We start from the raw sequence: 26412 nt of genomic DNA, 5'->3' as shown, positions 1-26412 counted from the left end.
CGTGTGTTCCGCTGGCGTCGACTGTTCGGGATGCATCTCCCTCCCTCCCTCCCTCCCTCCCTCCCTTGCCGGTCCCTTCCTTCCTCTCCTGCCTCCCCCGGGAGCAGCCTGTCACAGTCCCTGTGTGCGTGTGGCCCCACGCTGTGCTGCTGCTCACCGCGCCCCTGTGCCCCCAGCTGTGGACGTGGCTGGAGGAGCTGCAGAAGGAGCTGCTGGACGACGTGTACGCCGAGTCGGTGGAGGCCGTGCAGGAGCTCATCAAGCGCTTCGGCCAGCAGCAGCAGACCACGCTGCAGGTGACCGTCAACGTGATCAAGGAAGGGGAGGACCTCATCCAGCAGCTGAGGTGGGCCCGCGCCCCTTGCCTGTCCCACAGCGATGCCCAAGTCCTGCCCAGGGCTTCCTTCCCCCTTTATTTTTTTGAATAATTAGCTCCAGTTCTGTGATTCCCCCAGTAGGGAGAGAACAGGTGCCATCTGTGAATTCCAGGGAGAGTACCAGCCCTCTTCTCTCTTCTTCTGTGTCTCCCTTTCCTTCCCTCCCTCTAAGGTTTTTTTAACTCCATAATTTTCCTCATTACAACATTGACTAGTAATCCTCAGAACTCACCTTTAATCGGTATTTCCTCTTAATATCTAACTAGAAATTATTGACATTTCTTTGTAAATAGATAATCTGAACCTCCTAGAACAGTGTCCTAAGGCCCCCAGGCACCTGTCTGTCTGCAGCATGGCAGATGTCCACCTCTCACACTGCAGGCAAGCAGACCTGGACGTGGCAGGACACCCAGCCCTCAGTGCTCCGCTTGGCTAGAGGCAGTGCTGAGTTGGTGGTGTTTCCTTTAGAAGCAAATTTGCAAATTCTTTCTATTGGATTATAACTACTTACCATTGGACTACTTATCTAAGTTTAATACCCCGTGTGTCACTCAGAGGAGGATGGATGAAATTGTTGATGGATAACCAACCATCCGCGATACCCTCTTTGCTAAGAGAATCAGGCGAAAGTTACTAACAGTCTGATTGCATTAAAGGTTAACTGTCACAAGCAATGTGATTCTGTCACTGTACTAAACAAGTATCTGTTCTCTCTACTTGAGGAGAGAAGTGGCTAAGAATAAAACTCTACCAAAGTCATTTTCTGTGGTTATGAGACTTCTAATGAAAGTGACTTGGAGAACATGCCAGAGAAGTTCTGCAGCATATCCTTAGATATGACAGGATCGCTCAGAGGAAGGAGCCTACTGCTGTTTTGCAGAAGGGGCAATGTCTTCCATTTTCTGAGACAAAGTCCAGCTTCCGGCCAGCTTTCTTTCCCCTGAAGATCTGAGTTGCCGGATCTGGTGCCTAACAATGTGAGACTTTCTCGTTCGATTCCTGTTTGTGTTGTTAAAATCCCCTCCCTCCTGTGCCCTCTCAGGGACTCTGCCATCTCCAGTAACAAGACCCCCCACAGCAGCTCCATCAGCCACATCGAGACGGTGCTGCAGCAGCTGGACGAGGCCCAGTCACAGATGGAGGAGCTCTTCCAGGAGCGCAAGATCAAGCTGGAGCTCTTCCTGCAGCTGCGCATATTTGAGAGGGATGCCATCGATGTGAGTGTTCTCCACCCCCTGCCTTCCTATCCTGTGAGAGCCCAGAGCTAGCTTCCTCCTCTTCCCTGTCCTGGTTCCTGCCCTGCGTCCTCTCCTGCTCCCCCAGCTTCCACTCCAGGAGGACAGAGATCGAAGGAACCTCCTGGAGACATGGATGGCTTCCTCATTTGACCCTGGGAGGCTAGGGGCCCAGCTCTGGATTCTGGGTTGGAGAGTGCACTGGGGACAGACAAGGAAGAGCTAGGGACACAGCTCAGTTGGCAGGAGCAGAGGAAACCGGTTTGTGGAGGAGAATAGAAGATAGCAGTCTTAAACACAGTGACACTCCTTATCCGAGTGTGTGGCCACCTGGATTGGACGGTGCCAGCTTAGGACAGCCACCCGCTGGCTTCCTCTCCTGGGCCCTCCTCCCCTCTGATCTCTCTTCCTTGCTCCACCCTCTCCCACGCTCTCCTCTCTCCTCCTCCTCCTCCTAGAGTGGGAGTAGTCAGAGCGTGTGCACTTCAGATAGGAGGAAAGCCAGCTGGGTTTCCTCACAGAGGTGCCCTCAGGTTCTCTGTAATTCACACCTGAAAAAGGACTTTTGCACCTTATGTGTGCATTAGGGAAATAAGTACAGGCTTCTTTTATCTTTCTTCAATAAAAAGAGGGGTGGTTCTGAATTCTGTGGTAAGGCAGATCTTTTCCTTTGAGCTTGACCCAGCCAAGCAGAAGTAAATGTAAGTGGCTGAGCCTGAACTGCCTGAGAAGGGTGTGAAGGAACCAGAGTGCCCTGGGCCTTCCGCTGCTCCTGGGCACGTCTGTGGCGGCCCTGTCCCGTGTGGCAGTTCTGTATGCAGTGTGGGTTGTCTCACAGGTGCCTGTGGGCTGCTTGTTGAAACCTCCCGCACTTTGATTAAAGAAGCCCCTTCTCGGCTCCTCGTTGCTGTCATCAGTTGAAAACAAGGAGTTAAACCCTAACCACTGTGCTGGCTCGGCCTGCTCCAGAGCTGGCCACGTCTCAGCCTCCAGGACAGGAAGCCATGCAGAGAAAGAGGCACACTGACATCTCCCAGCAGGCATGCAAAGTCTGGCAACAGCCTGACCTGTCCTGGGCTGAGGTGGCAGCACTGTGTACAGGGATGGAGCAGCCTGATTTTCTCTCTAACTCCTCTGAGACTTACCTTCTTATTGAATATTTTCAGTTAAGAAACACAAAAGCAGTCAAAAGTATTAATTTTTTTCTTCTAAGACATTTGATATTTTGAAAAAAAGATTTTGATTTAATTTTTATTAATGCTTCCTGAAAGAGGAAAAAAGAGTTTTTTTTTTTAAAAATTATATTTCCTCTTTCATTGAACCAAATTAGGCAATATTAACTTATATTTTCCCCATACTGAAGCCACAGAATAACATGTGCCCTAGATAAAGCCAGTGTGCTTTATCACCCTGGTGAGTGCATTCCTGAGCTAAGGAAATTAACTGGCATTTCAGTCTCAGGCCAGAGTCAGAAATGGTTTTTAAAGCTTTTCAGAGGTTGTACCTAAGACCCCCATTCTCTTTAATAATTCTGAAATGTGAAAATTTGAGCAGTCTAGGTGTGGCTGGTGATTCCTCTCAGCATCGGTTCTAAATGCTCTAGGAAGCATGGAATTACTTTTGTGGTAGAAAGTCAAAGTCGTCTGTTACTTGGTTAATTAAAAATCTTTCCTAGCTTCTGTCCTTCAGCTGGGATAGCATCCTTATCTCACAATGGACTAAGGCTTTCAATGACTTTGTGGAATCCTCTTTAGAATATTAGTATCTTAGCCTGCAGGTGTTCCAAATAAGACCTGCTTTGTGTATCTAAAAGGAACAACAAAAGCATTAACAGAGAGAGAGCATGCTGTGATAGTTTAGTTATGAAGACAGTCAAAATTATGTGTAAATTTAGGGAGAGAAATATAGACTATCTGCAGAAGCTGAGATGCATCTTAAAAACTATTTCACAGTTATTTCTCACTAGAATCAGTGTTCACAATTGGACTTCCTTTTTCTGAGGTTTTGTTATTGCTGCAGTTTCTACTCTTTGCTGTGCTGCTAACAAGCCATAATGCTCAATGCTGGGACAGGATCTTTTCCTGATGACCCTTTCATCATGCACATCCTTGGGATTTCTTCGTGTTCAGTGAGGGTTTTTAGATCCCACTGGCTTAGCACATTGATCTTTGTTTATTATCCATTGCTTGAGAGCTCTCTGAGCCTGATGTGGTCTCCCTGAGACATTATTGCTAGGCTAGCTCACCACCATACCTAAGTCTCTTCTCCTACCTCCAGAGTCAGAAAACAAACATTAAGAAGGAAAAATACCCCCCTTTAGTAGACATAAAGATTAAAGTTATGGTGATTTGCTTTTTCTTTAAAAAATATTTTCCTCACTTTTTTCATAGTTTATGTCTAATTTGGCATTATTTGAATTATTAATTTTGTAGAGGAGTACCTTTAATAATATAATGTAGATGTATGTATGTCTCAGTAATAAATGAATAAACTAGGAAGATTTGTGCTGTAGGAATTTTGAGAATCCTTGAGTTTTTATTGCTTCCTCTCTCCTACCTGGATTTTTACGTGAACTTTTACTTTCTCAAAGTTTCATACTAATTTGGTTAACACCCATATGGATAAATAAATTGGAATCCATGGGAATTATTATATGACATGTCTAGTATAATACTCTTTCACAAGATGTTCTTCCTCTTTGGAGGATTTTATAATTCTTAAATATCATATTATCAAAATTTTCAAATCTATGCAAAAGTAGAGAAGATAGCACAATGAAGCTCTGTCCCCCAAATTCAAGATGTTACCACCCTTTCTTCAAATGTCTCTTTTCTTGTTATTCTAAAGTATTTCAGAGAAAATCTGCCTGCTTGTCAGTTTATTCTCAAGACTTTCCTAAGAATCTCTGAAAATAAGGCTATATTCTCATACCACTCCCAATGCAGTAAACATCTTGCCCTTTTAACAGTCATTTCTTACCATCTTCTGATACCCAGCACAGGTTCAGATTTATGCAGGAGCCTCAGGAGGGGTCATAGGGATCGGACCCCGTGGTCCATGGTCAGCCTCTTGGTCTGGAATCAGCTCTCCTTCTGTGCTCCTCCTGGATTTTTTTTGTATATATATTTTTCATTCCATGACTTTTTGATTGCCGTGGGTCAGTTGTAAAAGAAACCAAGTCCCACATTCCTTTTTTTTTTTTTGGTTGATTTCTTTTAAGTTAAATGATTTTCTTTCCCTGGTCTTTCCTCTAAACTTAGACATTAAATACAAAGACCTGATTAAACTCAGGTTCTGTTCTGTGCAAGTGTGCTGCAGAGGTGGCACAGCACAGCTCTCCCAGAGCTGGAGCGTCACGTGTGGTCTCGTCTGGTCTGCACCTCCAGGCAGCGGCGTCCTGATCCTTCCATTTTTAAATGTCCCCTCAGCTTTTCACATGGTAGAATTTGAAAATAGGTAATTTTCTTATTTCATGTGATTCTTTCTATAAATGTTTCATTGTGAAATGCTTAAATAATTACTTTTCTCCTTTAATTATTAATTTTCATAATAAAGGTTGGTTTCCCATCTGCTTCTAATCAAAACCAGAGTTTTTCAGGACTGGGGATGTTGTTCAGCGCACTTGCCAGTATGTGCAAAACCCTGAGAGTTCGATCCGTACCACCAGGGGAGATAGAATCCAGGGAAAAAAGAAAAGGCGTGTTTTATATATGTATATATATAAAACTGTGATAATTTTTCTTTTTGAACATCTTTTTCAAAAATTCTTTTTGAATTTTTCTTTTTGGAACCATCTTTGACCAATGTGGGAGCCCCTTCAGTTGACTTTATGTCCATTTATTTATCTATTTTTAATTTTCTTTAAAAAAAAAAAAAAAGCTTCATGAGGCATCGTCTATACCTCAGAACTTCTCTCTCTTAAGTAAACAAACAACTTTTTTTTTTTTTTTTGACACAGTGGGATGTGGTAGCACCCATTTATATTTTTAAGTCTTGATCTTAAATAAATGTTTTCCTCTTTCAGATCATCTCAGACCTCGAATCTTGGAATGATGAACTTTCTCAACAAATGAATGACTTCGACACAGAAGACCTCACAATTGCAGAACAGCGCCTCCAGCACCATGCAGACAAGGCCTTGACCATGAATAACTTGACTTTTGATGTCATTCACCAAGGGCAGGATCTTCTGCAATATGTCAATGAAGTCCAGGCCTCTGGTAAGATGGCTTATTCCATCCTGTACCAGTTGTGATTTCTTTTTGTCACCATGGAAATTTAGTTTATTTCAATGTGGTGTCTGCAAATTCTGTACTGTTATATGACTGTTATCAGAAGCTTGCTCTTTAAAAGGAAATATTTTGCTTTCTATTTCATGTAATATTGTCACATTTAACTATATGGTTAGGAAACTTACCCTGAATAGTATTCTCATGTATTATTTCAAGTTGCATGTACTTTAGTGTTACAGAATGATGTGCTTATTTGTGAATGAAATGCAAACCATAAGAAAATATTTTCACATTTAAAATTTTTTCTTATTTTACATTTTGCCAGCAGATGTCACTATAAGCTAAAAAATGTAACTCTTGTATTAGGAACTTATCTGACAACAAACCTGCATACAATATTACTTGTTTTGCACAAACTAAATTAAATTCTTGAAACTGTGTGTATTGAAGATTACAAAAATCCAAGTTCACACATTCATAAAGGATGCTGCTTGGTGACTGTGTAACAATGGAGGAAATGGGTTTAGTTTGATCACCTCTGTGTTCTCAGATATTCCAGCATGCTGGGAGACTCCCATAAACACCCCTCCTTCAGCCTGCCCACCAGCACAGTGGCCCTCCAGCAGGCAGGTCATTACAGAGCAGAGTGTGCCATCCAACAGTTGGGAACAGAAAGTTGAAGTACCAGTTGGGTTCTAGGGTCTCCCTTCAATGTCCACAGGCGTGGAGCTGCTTTGCGATAGAGATGTAGATATGGCAACTCGAGTCCAGGACCTGTTGGAGTTTCTTCATGAAAAGCAGCAGGAGTTGGATTTAGCAGCAGAACAGCACCGGAAGCACCTGGAGCAGTGTGTGCAGCTGCGCCATCTGCAGGCAGAAGTGAAGCAGGTGAGCAAAGGATGAGTTTGGCCAAGAGGACGCTGCCCAGGACCTTTGACGACTCTGACGGAGGACCTGGGGACTCTGACCTGTAAATGTGCCCTGATACCTAAGATCATACACCAGTATAATTTTTAATATATGAAACTGGAGCCATTGGCCCAGATAGCTGTCTATTCTGTAGCGGAAAAGGCTTCGCCACCCAGCAGCTGTAGCACTTGAGGGTAATATCCACACGATTGTTTGGTTATTGATTGTCTCTTGCTTGAAACCCTGAGCTCGTTGCTTTCTAAGCTAAATAAGTTTGTATTTTGGTGGACGGCAGATACTGTTATCAGTCTGGACAAGATACAGACTGTACTGCTGGGACTTTTCTTGGGTTACCAGGGTGCTGTGACTCCACATCCTGGGTGGCATGGCACAAAATGATAACGACACTTGGAATTGCTTCCAACTAAATGCCAATGGGCGTCCATTCATGGATGATGCGTTTTATCCAATGGACGAGGACGTCTACTGATGAAAAGCTCAGTGGAGGGAAGTGAGGCTGTGGTGTCCTGGTTTGATTGGAGGGGATACCTGCTGCCTCTGTCCATGAGCAGGATGTGGTGAAGAAACAGGTGGCACTCACACTGAGACACGTGCTCCGTTTCCTCAGAACTGCTCCAAAGCACCCATTGGTCTCCTGTGTGCCACCAGTAGTGTGGGCATTTGTACAAATAAATGAAGCAAAGTATTGTGACCTGCTTAGTGTTTATTCTTACCAAATACACACAGACACATATATATGTGTATTTATTTAAGAAACAAAGAAGTAAACTAATATATGCCTTAGAAATTACCTTTGTTTTTAAGAAAAATTAAAAGTGCCTTTAGAAAGATATTTTCCTGGGGCTGGGTATGTAGTTCAGTGGTAGAACATTTGCCTAGCCCAAACAAGCTTTTGGTTCTATCCCTATCACTGCAAAAGAAAAAAAAAAATCACAAAGCCTTCCCCCCCGTATTTTCTCCCAGCAGATAATAGATTTCTTGTGTTCATTCAGAGGCCACGTGATAACGTTAGGCTGAGATTTTGGTGATAGGTAACCTTTCCCTTAGTTGCTATCACCTCAACATCCCAAGCACCAGGAAGGGGGACGTGTAAGAAGAGGTGGCACCTGTACTAGAAAGTATTTTTTTGAATTCTCCCAGATACTGCTGCTTTGGTCTCATTGCCTAGAATTTTGTCAGAGCTCTGAGTAATCGGTGACAGGAGCTAAGAAGTGGTTTTTGTTCATTTGTTTGTTTTTAATGCTCTTCCAGAAGCTGTGTGGTTTTTGTTTTGTTTGCGTAAATAAGAGCAGAATTGGTATTGTGTAGATAACAAGAGGTCTTTGCCAATAACTATCCAGAATGACCTTCCACAGTTTCTGTGACTTCTGCTGTTAAAACTGGCTTCTATCTTGTTTGTATGTGAACTTAGGAAGCTCAAGGTTTGACTCTGAGCGTGGTAGTACAGCTTAAATCACACTTTGGTTGTTGTACCACTTAGCACTAACATTAAACTGGAAAATAGGTTAGTGAAATAAATTAGCCCCCTTATCAAGCATTTTGCCAAATTTGCGTGTTCATTAGGCCTGAAAGAACCTGAAAGGAAGTGAAAATACTTCTCTTGATTATTGGGATTCTTTGTGTCATTAAAATTTCTAATATGTGGTCCTCAAACTGTTTTTCTTTTGGTTTGGTTTTAGGGGGATACTGGGTATTGAACCCAGAGGCACTTTACCACTGAGCCACATCCCTGGCCCTTTTAACTTTTGTTTCGAGACAGAGTCTTGCTAAGTTGCTGAGGCTGGCCTTGAACTTGTGATCTTCCTGCCTTTGCCTCCCAAATCACTGGTATTATGGGCTTGCACTACTGCACCCAGCTCCTCAAACTGGTTTGACCTTTGTTCTCATGCAACACACTGGCCCTCTACCATTTGATACTAAAAATAACAAAGTTTGGGGCTGGGGTTATGGCTCAGTGGTAGAGTGCTCGCCTAGCACGTGGGAGGCACTGGATTCAATTCTCAGCACTACTTATAAGTAAATGAATAAAGGTCTATCAGCATCTAAAAAATATTTTAAAAAAATAACAAAGTTGTAGCTCTTGGGATCAGGTGCCAGCGAAGGCTGACGGGCTGTGCCAAGTAGGATATTAAAACAATCAGAACTTCCTTCCTGGCAAGAACCTCTAGAAGGCCTTGTGGGCTTGGATTCCCTCCCTGTGGGCTGCAGGATGCACTGGGAAGTCCACCTCTTGCAGTTACCCTGTGTCGTGTTTCAGGTGCTAGGGTGGATACGCAACGGAGAGTCCATGTTAAATGCCGGACTGATCACAGCCAGCTCGCTGCAGGAGGCAGAGCAGCTGCAGAGAGAGCACGAGCAGTTCCAGCATGCCATCGAGGTGAGGAGGTGCCCTGTCTCTCTGGTGGGTCTTTCTCGACGTGGGACCAGCTTCTAACCCCTAAGACAGCACTGACTGTGGAGGTCAGGGCTTGGATGGTAAAGAAATGACAGTGCTTATAAATCTGCTGCTGGCTACTTGAGAATGAGGCGGTACACCAGCTACAGGGAAGCGAGGTCACAGTTCCTGGCCAGATGACCTTGCGGTGAGGGTCCACGCACCGGGAGCTTCTGTGTCCCTTGCAGGATGCACTTTCTCTGATCAGGAATGCCTTGGAACCAGGGATCCCAAATTACTCTTGGCTGAGTTTTTCAATGCCTTGCTGGTCTTCCTAGTATTGACCAGCAAACCAGAGAGCTCTGGGCCTCACCAAGACCTGGTATAAATCATGAATTCATGTATCAGTAAATAACACTTAACAACAGTACTCCTCACACTTCTGTTTAAAAGCAGCATTGTTCACCTCAGCAAAGGACAAAAGGGTCAGTTTGTGCTAGACTGTAGCAAAACCTGGGCCAGTCTGGGTGCATTCCCCTTCTCTCTCAGCAAGTGCACTGATTGTTCTTAGGACTATTTTGCAGGGGTTTATAGGTGACACTTCTGATTGGTGGTCTCAAAGTCAAGGGAAAGAAGAATCTGATGCCAGAAAACTTGTTTTCTGCTCTAATATGCACATTGCCAGCCAGAGAAGAAAGCCACAGAAGTCACCACTAATTACTCCCATAGATCGATTTGTTTTGAATCACACAGTGCTAGTGGACATGTTAAAATTTCTTCTGTGGCTCTGACATCAAGAAAATTTTGAAAACTGTAAAACTATTGTTTAAAGTGATTTCTAGTAATTATATTGCAAGTGTTAAGTCACTGGGTGAAGGATGAGACTATCATACACAGATTTTAATGGAATCATTTCCACTATTTTGGGTGAAATGCATCATTTTACTTTCTTTTCTCTTTTCTCTGCATCCATAGAGAACCCTGTGCTGCCCTGGCAGCTGTCCTCACCCAGCATTCTAGTTCTCCCACGTAGCGTCCCTGACCTCAGCCCTTACAGACCTGGTGAGAACATATAGCAAGACTGTTACTGGATTTACTATGCATTTTTATCAGATTTATTACATGGCGTAGAACTCCAGAGAATGCAGTTGTGGTGTCTTAAGCCTTTCTTTAATTTTTCATTTTCTTTTTTAAAACTGCTAGTCCTTTCAGACTTTTTCACTGGAGTCCAAAGCTTAAGTTGAAAATGAAAATGAAAAGCATTCTCTCTGGCCACCTTTTCTCCACTTGTTCATTTGCCTCCAGCAGATATTGTAAGAAGCACCAATAGGAATAATAAACTTGGGACATTTCAACAGCTTTTTTAGAATATTGGTGTCCGGGTCTTTCCTGGCATTTCTCTGAGAAACCCCACAGTTGAGACCCAGACTGAGAAGTATGCATGTACTTTATCCTTCATTAGATGAATTAAATAAAAACTCAGTTGTTGCTGGACATAAACTTTTATACTGAACTGTGCACCGTGCTTTGAGGAGCATCCTAGTGAGTAGTATTAACTGGGACTGATTCTGTGTAGTTAGGAAGGGAGTCCCAGTTCCTTCTAGTCAGTGTTTGACACCTTGCGAAACAAGCCTTTCCTTGTCGTCCCTTTCTCTAGAAAACACACCAGAGTGCACTGCAGGTGCAGCAGAAGGCTGAGGCCATGCTGCAGGCCAATCACTACGACATGGACATGATCCGGGACTGTGCTGAGAAGGTGGCCTCACACTGGCAGCAGCTCATGCTCAAGATGGAAGACCGCCTCAAGCTCGTCAATGCCTCTGTCGCCTTCTACAAAACTTCAGAGCAGGTCGAGAGAGAGGGCTCATTCCCTGGGCTCCAGCTGACATTTTATGTTGGGTTGACTTTATGAGACAGATCAGTCATCATTAACATGACCATCAGTGTTGAACCACTCAGTGCCAAGTTAAGTAGGGAAATTTTTCTTGTACCTTGGTTATCAAAGTGTACTTAGAAAGTAGCTGAGAAGGTAGCTTTTTTCCTTCCCTTTAAATTGATGACTGAACCAAATCAAAGGGAGAAAGCAGATTCAACTTTTTTTCCCCTCATTCTGAAATGCCTCCCTGCCTTCCTTGACCCTTGCAGTTCCATCTTGTATTCTTGGTCCTTTCACCAACACCTTCTTCTCCAGGTTCTGATTGAAAGTACTTCCCAGTGATGCTCATCATTGCTGTCAGATGCTAGGTATTCTCTGAGCCAGGAACCTTCTTCTGTCACAGGTCTGCAGTGTCCTCGAGAGCCTCGAGCAGGAGTACAAGAGAGAGGAAGACTGGTGTGGTGGAGCTGACAAGCTGGGCCCCAACTCCGAGACAGACCACGTCACCCCGATGATCAGCAAGCACCTTGAGCAAAAGGAGGCTTTCCTGAAGGTATGGAGCTGGCTTTTCTAGGTGCCGAACGGTGTACGCAGATCCAGAGGGCCACTGAAAAGGAGAGAGACCATCCTGTTGTCAGGGTGATGCTGCAGACTGTAGCTGCCTCTGTAGGCACAGCCTGCAGCTTCTGAGGGAGGTCCCCTCGCCTCACAGCTCTTGCCTGTGCAGATCTTGACTGGAATAACCACATCATCAATATTACACATCTTCCTGGTTTTCTCGGGGAAATAACTAGAAACCCGTTTGGCTAAGGATTGAAGGATTGGTTGGAAGTCACCATACTAAATGATTCTGGAGCTCTGTACTGTAGCTTCACAGTATCCTGGGAGGCTTTTCTGAGGTGCAGTGATGCTGATTGAAACTTCCCCCAAATGAGTCTGGAGACAGAGAAGGTGATTGTTTGGTCAGTTGATTGATTGATTGATTGATTGATTGGATGAAATGCAATACTTACAGCATAAAATAATCTTCCATCGGACACTCAGCCTCTTTAGGAGTACAGATTGTACTTCAGCAGACAAGGAAGCACAGGTGGAACAGTGTAAGCCCCTGCAGCTTAGCGGGTCAGCCATTTAACCTTCTCAGGAAACCCTCCTGCAAGAGAATTGGTTGCATCCAGACATACTGGGTGTATTCTCTCTGAGAAACTTTTTAAATGAGGACTGTTAAGAAGGTCACAGTTTTACATGTCATATTTGGTGATACATAAATCACAGATATACCTTGAAACAGTTAAATTTTTAGAACTGGTCCAAATGTTTAGGAATATCTGGAACTAAATGCTTCTGGGTTGCATTTTTAAGACACTTAAAAAACAAATTCTGAAATTCCGCTTGCTACCACCACCAGTCAGACCTGTTAGAAATAGGTGGGGTGTTTACTTTTCCTTGTTGCCTCACCGAGTTTAGTTTTTCTCATTGCTTCAGCATTCTGACCCTCAGATGCCATCTCCTACTGCATTTAACAATTTCTGTTTTATGAAGGTGATTACCTGACAGTTGTTGTTGAGTCTGGGAAAACAAATTGTGAATTGTGACTCTTTAAAAATTATATTTGGCAGTTCATTTGGGGTTTCCACCAATGCTCTTCTTTTAAACCGTTCAGTGGGAAAACTATACTTTCTACAGTGGTTAACTGTAACCCTGTCAAGGCCTTAAAGACCCTGACCCCAACTTGTCATTGCTGCTTAAGTTTACAAAATGCCAACCACTACGAGCATGTTTTGAATTATAATTGTAACTTGCCTTTCCTGCTCGAGAACCCATTTAGCAGAAAGAAAAATAAACACTATTTGGTTAATATAATTAAGAAAGATATTCAGGCAAAATTATAAAAGGAAAACAAGTCAGTGTGTATAAAGGACTTGAGCGTCTGTGGATTTTGGTGTCCCTGAGCTAGACTCATGTATACCAAGGATCTAGCACACATTAATGAAAGTACTTATGTGATCTGTCCTGCTACACAAACATATAGTATAATTTACATATTTGCACAATAACAACACATAACAAACCATCCCAGAACTGAATGGTTCAAACCAGGGATTGGCAAACTAAAACCCAGTGCTTAACCTGGCCACACTCTCATTTCTACAGTGGTTGGATTGAGTGGTTGTCACAGGGTGACTGTGTGCTCCCCAGAGGGACTTCTGGCCTTTACAGAAACCCAGGGCACTTCAACTGGGCCCTGTAATTCAGAGTTTCTTCTCCGTCTGCAGTCAGGTTTATGACCAGGGATGCAGTCACATCAGGGCTCATGGGGAATGGCTTCACCTCCTCTCCTGCTGTAGCCAGTGGCTGCTTTCAGTCCCCTCACCTGTGCACGTCTCCACGGGGCAGCTCTTAACAGAGCATCGTAGCTCTTCAGAGCAAGGGCTGTGAAAGACAATTTTAAAAATGGAAATAGGATCGAACCTACACATTTTTAAATCACAAGTTGCCCAGATGAAAAGGTAAAGGCAGGTGTTAGGGCCAATTGATACTGTCATCCCTGTGTTCTCAAAACGCACATCTGTCAGCCAGCCTAACGCGTCTGCTGTCGTTGCCAGGCTTGCACCCTTGCCAGGAGGAACGCAGACGTCTTCCTGAAGTACCTGCACAGGAACAGCGTGAACATGCCGGGAATGGTGACCCACATCAAGGCTCCGGAGCAGCAAGTGAAAAGTGAGTGCACAGGGAGCGGCTTCTGGTCCCGTTGCTGAGCCTGGTCCTGTGTAAGAGTGCTGGTGACGGCAGCGTTGCCCCAGAGGTCACAGGCAAGGCAGAATCAGCCCACACGTCTGAGGGCCCATCAGGAAGTCCAAATCCTGGAGGGCAGGTAGCAGTCTGCTCAGAACAAAATTAGCACGAGCTCAGGGAGACTGGAAATGAAATCATTGGCTTATATGATTTTTTTCCTTTTTCTTCTCTTTTCTGGTAATAGGAATTGAACTCATGGGCACACTACCTCTGAGCTACATCCCCAGCCCTTTTAATTTTTTATTTTGCCTATTGTAGTCTAGCCTCAAACTTAGAATTTTCCTACATCAGCTCCACCACACCCAGCTTCAGATTGTAGGCATGCTCCACCACGCCCAGCTTAGATGAATTTTCAAATGTAATAATTTCATTTAAGTGGTAGTTTAATTTTTTGAAAGCAAACTTCAAATGTCAAAGTGTACTAATCTAGTTCAACTTTTCAATGAAGTAAATGCTACTCTTGCGTTATCTCCCTCACAGTGCACAACCTATGAAGAAGTCTCTTGTTATTTGGGGAAATATTTTTAGGCTGACCAACATAATGAAGCTGTATTCTGGGTACTATTTATTTGATTTGGAATTTTTGTCTTGGGCATTTTTTCTTTAAAAGTATTCTGTTTTATAGCATTCTAGAATAAAGCAAAAGATTTTAAAAGCATACAAATGTATATTTAAATGACGTGATTTCTTGCCACTGGCAATCACTATTATGACCTTTTTGTACATCTTGTTTATACATATGAATGTTTATTTACAGAAAAATACAAATGTGTATATTCCATTCACCCATCCCACTATTTTTGGGGGGAGGGCAAAAATGGAACTCTTTTCCTCTACAACCTGCTTTTCCCTTCAATATTACATCTTATTCACCTTTCTGTATCAGAATTCAGAGATCTTTTCTGCTTTTGGATGTTGGGTACAGCATTTCTGTAACTGACGTAACTTGCCCCCTGCTGAAGGGCTTATACTCTGCTGCCACGCTCCACTGTCCCATGAGCACCCTGGTGTTTGTGCATCTTTGTGCAGATAGCTGTGATCATTCACATAAGCACCGTGTACCTGAAAGATAGTTCCTGGTACGAAGGTATGCGCATTTCCAGTGTCATTGTTGTCACCACATTGCCCCCTATGAGGGTCGAACTTAATTTTTTCCCTCTTAATATAGAATAACAAGTACCTGCTCCTCCTGTCATTTTCATCACTGGATAATCTCAGTCTTTGCCAGGAAAACAGTAAAAAATGGTCTCATTCTTTGAGTGAAGTTAAACAGGTATCTGCATATTTATCAGCATATTTTAAAAATTTAAATTGTAAACGTCAGGGTTGTGGGTGTAGCTCAGTGGTAGACATGTGCCTTAGCACACACAAGGCTCTAGGTTTCACCCTGAGCTCTCTGAAGAATTGTAAACCCAATATTTATATGCTTTGCTCATTTTTCTGATGAGTTGTTCATCTTTTTTTTCTATTGAATTAATTAAATAAATTAGGTCTGTGTTTTATATGTTCTCAGTAGTTTTTCTGGAAAAACTATTGTTATATAATATTTTAATGGTGATTATTATTTGGTTATGATATTTTTAGTTTTCATGTAATAGGAATTTTTTGGCCTTTATAGCTTCATGTTTCTCTGCTTCCCTGGTTCCCTACCTCATGCCCTTCCTTTTTCTAAGGGTTTTTGTTTAAAAATAATAACCACAAATAAACAAAAGCACTTTTGTTTCCTTCTAGTGTTCTGCCATTTTGATACACCACCTTTAATGTGTACTAAATGCTTTCTACAGAAGACTAGTAGTTTTGAACAAATACCTAATGCTAATACTTTCCCAGCTATTAGAGAACTGTCCCAATGGAGGAAAAATATTGAATATCCTGATAATCTAGCTAGCTGGAGTATTGTGGACTGATTTTTTTTTTTTTTTTTTTTAATTTCTAACTGCTGTCTTTTATAAGGTAGTAAATCACAGTGAAAGAGTGAACAGAGTCTGGTTGGTGGGCTCACAGAGAACCTTGGACAATAAAATTGGTTCCTTGACACTCTGTTTTGCTGTGGCATTGCATGGTAGTCTGGAAAAAAAAATTAGGAAGGAGTCTTAATAGAATGCAAGCACCAACATGCATCTTTTCATTTTTGCTCTCAGATATCTTGAATGAACTCTTTCAACGGGAGAACAGGGTACTGCATTATTGGACCATGAGAAAGAGACGGCTGGACCAGTGTCAGCAGTACGTGGTCTTTGAGCGCAGTGCTAAGCAGGTCAGTGTACACCTGGCCCTCCAGCACCTCCCCACAACCCCCTACCCTCCTCCATGTGTCCATCCTCAGGCAGATTTTATCATTGCAGGCATCCTGAGAATCGCTTTCTAATGTCCCAAACAGTCTTGCCTTTTAATTAAATTTATTGTAAAATCAAATCCTGTATTCTGGTCAGTACTTTTGACCCTCAACAAATGTGCTGCTCAGCTTTCCTTTACTGTTTATATCTCCCATTTATGATAGTACAAAAAATCATCATGTTTGCTATTTAAAAAGCATTGTGGAAGCTGGATATGGTGGCACATGGCTATAATCCTAGCAACTCGGGAGGCTGAGGCAGGAGAATTGCAAGTTCATGGCAAGGCTGGGCAACTTAGTGAGAACCTGTCTCAAAATTTTAAAAGGTGGGGGTGGTGTGCTGGGAATGTAGCTCAGTGTAGAGCACCCCTGAGTTCAATCTTCAGTACCCCCTCAAAAACAGCGTTGTGGAATCTTGGTTCTGTGCTTGTGTAAATGCAATGGGTAGGATTTTTTAATATTGCTGTACTTATATTTTTAAGACAAAGTTTTATTTTTTGATAAGTCAAGCTAAAATTAAGAAATATGAAATAATTCTTAACAATTCAGTATAGTCAAAAGTGGTCTGTGCTTTGGTTAAGGCAGAGACATCAAGACTAACGTTTGGAGTACCCCCTTCTACAGTCACTGTGGGATAAAGTGCTTCTGCTGAGATCATCAGTCATGGGAGATCATTTCAGGATAAAATCTGTTTACCCCTATCTTAGATATTAACATTCCTGTCACTTCTCTTTGGCCTTCATGTAGTGTAAGAATCCTTGTGCCATTTGTTCAGAATTGGGTTGGGAGGTAAACACGGGACAGAAGGCATGTTCCTCCAGTACCTGTGTGTGATCGGGCCCAGGCTGGGTGCTCGCTGTGTAGCATCTCACGTCCTCCCTGTGAATGACTTTGGAATCATAGAGGCCCTGGTGCTGCTGGTCATTGACAGTCCAACTCTCAACCGTGACTCAGACCTGGGATGTCCCTGAAACCCCTCACAGCAACATGTAAGCATTCCATGATGTCTTTGTAGCCCAAGGGAAATTAAATTTTCCTCCACATGGATTACCCACCAAGGGAACTGATTTCATCCTGTTCTGTGTGTTGGTCTCACAGGGGTGACCTGTACCCAGAAGTGCCCAATTCCCTGAGATCGATATGTTGGGGTCCATGGGCTGTGGATCTGACACCCTGATGGCTTTCTCTCACCTCAGCTGACGTAACCAGCTGTAGGAGTTATGTCCCAACAGTGAGGTGGCAAGCCATGATATTTTACGTCACATTTCATTTCCTTCACGTTTTATTTAAAGATCATTCAACCATACTTCAGAATTGTGGAAAACCTGCTTTGGTTTCTAACCAAAGAAGCTTTCATATTCTTTACTCACAGATCTTTTGTTTTCTCTTTCTGTTGCAAAACAAGTTCTCATTCAGCTATAGAAAAGCAAAAGGGTAGATAATTCTCTTGGCAGAGGAAGATGTGTTCCTAGCTCACAGGTGGTGACCCAGCAGCACGCGGCGCTCTGGCATTCTGTCCTGCGCTTGCGTCAGAGCTCTCCGGGAACAGCACCTCCCACAGCCGACATGCCTTTGAGTACCCTCGCTTATTTTCAGTTGGCACACTAGAGGAGGCCTGCATCCTAGTGGGTGTGCAGCCAGGTGACCCGTGGTCTCCCTTGTGCTGCTTCTGGACATGCTTTCCCTTGGGCTTCCTGAGGCCCCATTCCTGATCCTCCTCTTCCCTCCACCTCTGAAGGCTGGCTTTCTCAGGGCTCGGTTTGCACTGTGGCCATCTCTGTTTCCTCTCTTCTCCCCTCTTTCTCTGGGGTATCTCCCAGCCATGATATCCATTTCTGTTTTCCAGATGTAGACATTCCAGGTATCTCCTTGGCATGTGTTCATTGGTCTCCCCAGAAGCAAGAGTGCACTTGAGCTTCTCTGTGCCTTGTGTCCCTGTTCATCTTGTTGGGAATGACAAGCTGTGTCACTCTTGATTCCTGCCTTTCCCTTATCTTCCCACCTTCTCTCCTTTGGGTTCAGGGGTTGCCAGTCTCCCAAATGTCTCTGTTCTGCCTTCCCCTCTTCACCTTAGAGGAACCCCAGTCATGTCTAACCTGAGTCTCTGCTGCTACTTTTGACTCTCCACTCAAACCCTTATTCACAAAGTAGACACATTTGCTTTCAGAAGGAAATCCTACCTGCTTATGACCTTCAAGACCCCTTCCATCCTCCCCAGTTTCCCTTCCAGCCTCTCCTGCCATCTTGTCCCGTAGCAGGCCATGCTGAACCTGCTCATAGCTGTGACATGAGCTGAACCCTTGACTGTCCTTAGGTCTTAGCAGAAGCACTACCTCCCCTGATCTCCTCTGACAAGGTCTTCTTATGCTTTGTCACTGGAGCCATCTTCTGTGAATTTCTTTCCACCTGTGCCCTCCTTCCCAGGGGTAGAGTCCATGCTTGTTGTATTCCTGAGGCCTCAAGGCCTCTGGCTCCACAGTGTATACTTGGGGGAAAGTTTGTTGTATTGATGGAGAAATCAGGGACCTCGAATAAAGTGATGGCAGTGACCTTCATTCACTTCAGTGGTAACCCTTTTCCAGAGCTGGGACAGCCACACTCAAAGTAAACGCCCAGTCAGGGAACTGAAGGTCTGTGGATCCAGGTTTCCTTTTCATTTCGTGCTTTGAAAATGTCACAGATGCAGTGCTGGTGGCACAGCCAGCGTTTCTGTTCCTAGACCAGCAGATTAGAGGGTGACTTAGAGATTACCAAGGGCAAGTGGAAACTTCTCTTTTTTAAAAATGCCTCTTGGCTTTTTAATGTGTACATTTAGATAACTGATTTCATTCTGAATACATGAAAATAGAAGAATAATTATCTTCCATCTAAACCACCAAGAGAATACATGACAGAGTTCTCTTTCCCCTGCAGTCTGGACCTTGCTGGCTCCTTGTGTTCAGGTGCCATCATGTCTGTCCTGCAGCTAGAAGGGTTAAGTCCCACCAGTGTCTCCCTGGTCACCGTGGTTATGCACAATGTGGAGGGGTCCTCTGCAGGAGACCCCCAAAAAGCGGATGAAGGGTGTAAGCCTGCATACTCCAGATGATAACAGGAATAGGAAGAAAAGCCCACAGGTGCACATTGAGAGCTGGACCTGGGCACCTGCCGTCCTCCCTTCTTGTAGGCAGAGCACCCCGTATGACATACAGGTATAGGATGTGCAGGTCCATGGTCAGCACTGCGAGCTTTCAGACCACCCTTTTCCCACACCTTCTCCACATTCTTGAAAAAGAGTCTTGGCTGTGATTTATTTTATTCTATTACCATGCCTTTGGGGTCATATATAAGAAACTCTGGAATATTTCATTGTTCTGCTATACAAGTGACAGAATTATACTTTCTCCAATGCCTGCTTTTTTAACTTTAGAATTATGACACTCATTTCAGAAATGAGTCTCTGCAAGGAAGGGTTTCTTGAGGCATGCCTGCATTGGTTTGTGTATGCGAGGGGCTCAGAAGTCCGCGCTTTCCTCACAGACGGTTAGCTCGTGAACATTTTCCCATTCCTTCCCTCTCTAGGCTCTAGAGTGGATCCATGACAACGGGGAGTTCTACCTTTCCACGCACACCTCGACAGGGTCCAGCATACAGCACACCCAGGAGCTGCTGAAAGAACACGAGGAGTTTCAGATCACTGCGAAGGTAAGTTCCACGGGAGGGACTTGTGTGCAGGGGCCTGGAGGTCTGCCTGGGTCTTTCCAGAGCAAACCAGAGCAGAAGCGCCAGGTAAATGAGGTGTTTCTCAACGGCATGTTTAGAAATGCCTTGCGAAACGGGGAGCAGGGGTACCAGCGGGGTTGTCACACAGCAGGCGATGCCTCTGCTCCTCGTGTGCTCCTCCCACAGAGGTGCCCTCGTCACCCTCTGTGTCATCCGCGTCCTGCTGCTGCTCTCACTTCTGGGAAACCTCCTTCTCCTTCCTCGGTGTTGTCTTCGTTCTTTCCACTATGCCTTCCTTTTGCTCTCGTTCTCTTTCCAGTGCTGGCTATTTTTATGCAACATTCTTTGGTGTTAATAACTTAACTCTTAGGTACTCTGGGTATTTTCCCCTGTCTTCAGATGGTGGAAAGAGTTAAAGTAGTATGGCTGGTCCTCTGTCCAGAACTGTCTGCGTTCTGTGGTTGGCAGAGTTCAGCGTCTCTACTGCAAAGGTACTTGTCAGTTTGTAAGACTGGTGGCGTGGTCACTTTGTATCCAAATAGAATTAAATAATTCAGTGGAATTATTTCTTGAAGAAAATACCCACAAACCTACTCAATCACACAGATGGTTCCCCAGAGCGAATGTCTGCACAGGCTAATACCCTCTTCTACCTCAGAAGGTTTTTTTTTTTTTTTTTTTTAGTTGTAGGTGAACACAATTCCTTTATTTATTTACTCACTTATTTTTATGTGGTGCTGAGGATCGAACCCAGTGCTCCCACATGCTAGGCAAGGGCTCTAGCTGAGCCATGACACCAGCCTACCTCAGAACAGTGCTGACTCTGCAGGGTTGCCTTTTCAGTCTGTGTTATTTCTGTTGGTATTTTTCAAAGTTTTTGAATACATATCATTTGAAATACTTTCAGAACCGCCTTTAGTTTTGGTGATAGACTTTGAGTTATTAGAAGCTGACAGTTATTTCAGATTTAAGAATGGAATATAAATAATCAAGCCAAATAATATATTTTAACTAAAAAGAAGTATTCCTATAAAGTAGCATGAATCACTATCTTGTGTGACCCTTAACCAGACTTTGGAAACTTATCCAAGAGGAATTTGTAAATCATTTAGAGTGACAGCTGTTACTTTGTATTTTGTTCATTTATGTATTTTTGTGCTTTCTGTAACCATTTCTGACTCCTCCTGCTATTCTTTGTTGTGCTTTGCTCCTGGTCCCCCAAACGGTAAGTCTATTTCCCTTCAGATCCTGAGGGCGCTGGGCTCTGAGAATCCCTGGCCCCTGTCCTGGAAGATCACAGTCTAGTAGGGCTGCAGAGAGACCACTCTCCCCGTGTGGTGAGAAGACCTGGCACTGGGTGGGGGTGTGTGAGCACTGTGGCGGGCGGGGCTCGCTCCCAGGGGTGCACAGGGCGTAGAGCTCAGGAGAGAGCCGACCCACCCTGTGCCTGCAGGCGCGGAGCGGGGCTCTCCTTCCTCTCCATGTACCACATACGGGCTGTAGGTGCTCAGTTTGTTAGTATTTAGATATAAAATCATAGTTTCTCTGTGTATTGTAAGACCTGTATTTGCTTCTTTGACTACACTTTGATTACAAAATTATTAATAAAGTGCCTAATGTAACACCCAGAGGTAGATTTGGGATTTGCTCTTTGCGCTTCTGCTGCACTCCGGAGGCAGTTACGGCTAGGTGGCTGCTCACTGCAGGACTGTGGAGGCCACATGTGTGGAACATGGTGGACCTTGCCGTCCGAAATCCTGGGACGTGGCAACCTTGTTTCTCTCGTGGAGCTTGTGCGAAGGAATTTTTCCTTTATTCCTAAGTGTTCCTTTTCAGGATGTGGTCAATGGAAGTTTAGGCACTGATAGACGTAATTTTATTCTTGTATCCTACAAGGAAGGTCTAAATTGTGACACCTGACTTTTCTGTTTCTCATGTGCATAGAACTGCTGCTTCCGTTGGGCATGTTGAAGGAGTTAAGCCAGGAGGAATGGGGGACCTGGAAGGAGCACTCCTCCTTGGCTTCCCTCAGCTCTTCTGTGGTTCCTGGCTGCCTGTCTCTGAATATGAACATCCTTGCTTTTGTGTTGGGAGGTGTTATTTGGGTTGTCTTGATGAAATGAAACTTCTTTGTTGCTTGCAGTCTTAGTGTCTTCTCGGAAGCCACATATCTATTTCTTCTGCAGAGTTCTTAACGCTGGCAGAACAGCATTCCAGGGCCAATTGTGACAGTAATTACTACTATAACATTTTTAGTGTTAATGGCATAAAGCTATAAGACCAAACAAAATTTCCTCATCTCTCTCCTTCTAAGACTTGGCTCGATTCCTTCTTGACTCTTAATGTGGTAATCTCTCCCAGTGTGCACACACCACCCGCTTCCAGGTCCTGCAGGTTATTTAAAAGGTTTTCTGTCCTCCCCACAAACAGTGACGTGGGCTCTCGGCCCGGGAAGAGCGTGTTGGACAGTCACTGTGCCTTCTGTGTGCACACTGAGCTTTGAGACTGACTGCCTCTCTGAATCATTCAGAACTCTGCTGTCTTCTTCCCACATGGCCTCCCTTGGTCCTGATCAGCAGTGTCCCCGATGCCAAATGCTTTGCATGGTTACAAAGTGTCTGCAACAGTTGACTATGTACCCTTCCTGGGCTTCTGACCACCTAAGAATGTGATGAACACAGCTGTCTGTGCATGAGGACTTAAAAATTGTTTGCGCTCATCTTTTTCCATTCCTTAATTATGCTTACAAAGAAGTTGTTTGGTTATAATATGTATATACTTTTTAAGTAAAAATCTACTTTTGTAAAAATCTCTAGAAATTAACAGATAGAGGAAGGATAAAAACCCTTGTACTATTTTACTTTGAAAGACAAAGGAATCTTTTTAGTGGTGTTGGGTAGCCCTTGAGAAAAATTAAGTTGGATTCACCTTTCACCTTGATACCAAGATAAGTGCCAGAAGTTTGAAGTATCAGCAGTGAAAACATAAAAGTACTAGAAGAAATAACAGAAATTTTAAAGGAAAATAAATCTTCGGGAAAATTTGTCTAAATGACACAAAACCCAAACTCATATAAGAAAAGATTGATAAATTCATCAATTGTGAATTTATCAATTGTGTGGAATTGATAAATTCCACACAAAAATATTTTACAGTTTCCAAAGGACAGTCCACCACAAGCAAAGTCTAGGGACAAAGAGCAAATAGGGAAGATCCATGCAAAAGCTCCTCACATTACAGAGGGCTGTTCCCAGTAGTGAAGGACTCCCAGTGCTGGAAGGCTTGGGCTCTGCCAGTGAGACTTGGTGGAACAACCGAACCTTTTCCTGAATCTCTGTTGCATGGGGAGTGTGTCTGGTAGAATGAAATGGTAGAGGTTCAGGATTGAGACAGACCTGCCTGCTGGGTGGATTGCTTTAACTGCTGAACCTCAGTTTCCCCACCTGTGAAGTGGGGATAGTTTAAGTCCTTCACAAATTTTTGGTAATAATATCTGAGTGAGATAAATATATGAAGAAAAGAACTTTTACAAATCAGTAAGAAAAAAGATAAAACGAGCAAAAGATATTAAAGATGATCACAGAAAAGGAATTATAGTTTTTAGACATGAGATTATCAACTTCACATAGAATAAGAAAAGTGTGAATCAAAGCTCCACTGAGTTCTGTTTTCACCCAGTGGGTTGGCAGAGGTCAGCGAGCTGGATCACACTGTGTGGACACAGCATGAATGGGGGTGTCCTCTGTGTGGTCGTGTCTCTGGGTGCTTGCACACGCCCCGTCTGCCCACAGTTCCACAGTGAATGTGTTTCGGCTGCTTATGTCAAGTGCGTCACGCCCGGGACAGGGTTATTTCTTGCATTGTTGGCGTGGTAGGAGGAAATTGAAAACAACTTGAAGGCCGTCAGTGGAGAAGGATTAACGTGGGGAACGTCTGTACCGTGAACATGACACGGCTCTAAACACAAGCCAGGGTGCTAACCAGATGTGTTCAATGAAAAATACTAGTTGCAGAGCAGTGTTGATTGTATGTGAGCATTTTATGTAAAAAACGTGAGGGAGAAAAGTACGTGTGCTCATGCATGCACCTGTACATTTATATAAGACCTCTCTGGAGTTACCGACCATTGGGTCTGGTGACTGGGGCAGGTCAGGTGAGAAGAGTTCTCCATTTTTACCTTTAGAAATTTGAATCCCCTGAAGGTATTTTTAAATCCCAAGTAAAACCAAGATATGCTGAGATAAAAAGGGTTCGTGGATCAGCACATTCATGTTCCTTAGTTCTCATCACACCGTCCGTTCTCTCGATTGTGTATCGAGCCCCTGCTATGTATCGGGTCACATAGTGCTGGGCCATGGACCACACACTCTAGATAAAAAGGCAATGAGTGGTCGAGTAAAACACATCTACATGTGCGTGTTAAGAGAGAGAAATAAAGCGTGGGGGAGAAGAGGGTCGAGACTTCTGTAGAGGGACCAGGGAAGACATTTTAGGCTTTCTGACTGTCTGAAGACCACGTTTTTTATTTGTTTGTTTGCTTAAATAAAGTTTATACACAGACACGTATTAGCTGACCAGACTTTGCTTTTAGAAAAGCTCTCATGTTTTATCTAGTTTTATATAATTACTATCAGCCTGTTCCTTTTACATGCTGGTATATTCTGTGATGTTGTTTTGCACATGCAAAAATTTTCCTTTAGCTGCTTGGTGTTGTTTTGTTGTCTATTTTAATGTCCACAAGCTGCTTTTATTTTCACTTCTGTGTCCCCAGCACTTAAAACATTAAATAGCTTTCTTAACCCCTTAAGGATAAGGGTATATATATATACATGCACATACACGCACATTCACGCACATACAGATATGTGTATATATACAGTTTGCAGTGCCTTCCACAGGGGACCTTTGGACAATGGAAGAGGTATTAGTAAGCAAAACAGACAGACATCCCTGTCTTTGGAGGTGACATTCTCACCGGAAAGAGACAGATGATATTCCTAACAAATTAGTGAATTTACACCCTGTGTTGGAAGGTGATGTGTGGACAGCTAGTCAAGCAGGAAGACGAGTTGTAGTTCTATGGTGGTCCATAGAGGAGCTGTTGGGAAGGGGATCCGTGTTCACGCAGAGGTGAATGAACCCTGCAGATACCAGAGGAAGTCTTCCAGGCAGAAGTACCAGTATGAAGGGCCAGAGGAGAGCACAAGTCTGGAGCAGGTGACATAGACCCAGCACTCACCTCGGCACCAGTGTGGAGGCGGAGGTATCTTTACACCTGACTTGACAGGGTGCCCAGCGAGTTCTGGGTTGAAACGTCATTTTATACACTTGGATAGCTTATTTGTGTTTTGAATTCTGACCTTATTCCTTTGACAATTTTTAAAATTAGTTTTCTAAATATTCATGGTAAAGATTTTCCAGTTAAAGCCTAACTGAGAAAAGCAGGTTCCATAGCAGAAGAATAACTTGTTATGCCAGAGAATCTCAAAGGAAGCCCAGCAGTAATCATCAATGAAACGGATGTTGCAGGGGAAACCTGTTGAGCAGTCAGAGCTGAGTGGAATTGCTGCATATAACAACACAATTGTTGTTTTATGGTTTTCCTTAACTTTATACAAAGTAATGAAGTTATCCATAGCTTAGTCATATACATATAAAATGAAACAACCTTCTTTGTGTCAGAGAGATTTCTCAAACAGGAACAAAATTTTAAATACCTCTCTGAGATAATTACCTGACTAGTGAATTTTCCTGCATGTCTCTTTTGTTTTGTTTTGGGTACCAGAGATTGAACTCAGGGACACCCGACCACTAAGCCACATCCCCAGCCCTATTTTTGTATTTTATTTAGAGGCAGGGTCTCACAGAGTTGCTCAGCAGCTTCCTTTCGCTGAGGCTGGCTTTGAACTTGTGATCCTTCTGCCTCAGCCTCCCAAAACCCTGGGATTATGGGCAAGCACCACCGGGCCGGCTCCTGTGTGTCTCTTGAGTATTAGGAAAGAACCAAATGTACACTGTGGAGGAGTTTCTTCCTTAAGAATTTGCCATGTGCCTGCTGGGGGTTTAGGGCAGCCTTTGCTGCATGTACTTTAGGAAAACCAAAAAATCCCTTGACTTTCTACCCTCAAAGATGGACATGCAGAGTAATCCTGTAAAGCAGGGAGTTGTCTTTGCATAACTGCTTTGTAACAAATCTGCACAGTGTTCCAAAGAGGAGAGTAGGAGAATTGTAAATAGAACATCCTAAGTAAACATTCATTCACTCACTCACTGATTCTGCAGGCTTTACTGAGTATTTACTACATGAAGACATTGTTGACGGTCTAGATTTTTTCTTTGAGGTCATAAAAATGCCATTCATTGTGGAAGAACTAAGAAAGTCACCCCGTCTGGACTCAGGGAGATGGGCTGGATGGGCGTGGGCTTCTGTCTAACCCTTTTGCCACCAGCTGTTTTCTCTTGTGAGCCTCAAGTAAGGCAGATCCAGACTGTCACCATGTTTGGGGCTTCTGGCAGTTGGGTTCATTTGCTTCACAATACTTCCCTGTTGTTTTT

At 43.6% G+C, this 26412-nt stretch overlaps 1 protein-coding gene across 1 annotated transcript in view; it reads left to right on the top strand.

The window, feature by feature from the left end:
* Positions 1-26412, top strand: part of TRIO (trio Rho guanine nucleotide exchange factor) — a 331715-nt gene that overhangs the window by 195364 nt on the left and 109939 nt on the right. The window contains 10 exon segments of the mRNA XM_079145182.1: positions 177-346; positions 1420-1594; positions 5637-5832; positions 6566-6732; positions 9032-9151; positions 10806-10997; positions 11428-11577; positions 13631-13745; positions 15962-16077; positions 19717-19839. Of these exon segments, the coding sequence (XP_079001308.1) occupies positions 177-346; positions 1420-1594; positions 5637-5832; positions 6566-6732; positions 9032-9151; positions 10806-10997; positions 11428-11577; positions 13631-13745; positions 15962-16077; positions 19717-19839 (1524 nt within the window).

This window comes from Sciurus vulgaris (genome assembly GCF_902686455.1).
Source record: "Sciurus vulgaris genome assembly, chromosome: 6".
Lineage (NCBI taxonomy): Eukaryota > Metazoa > Chordata > Mammalia > Rodentia > Sciuridae > Sciurus > Sciurus vulgaris.
This window is presented reverse-complemented; position numbering and strand designations above follow the sequence as displayed.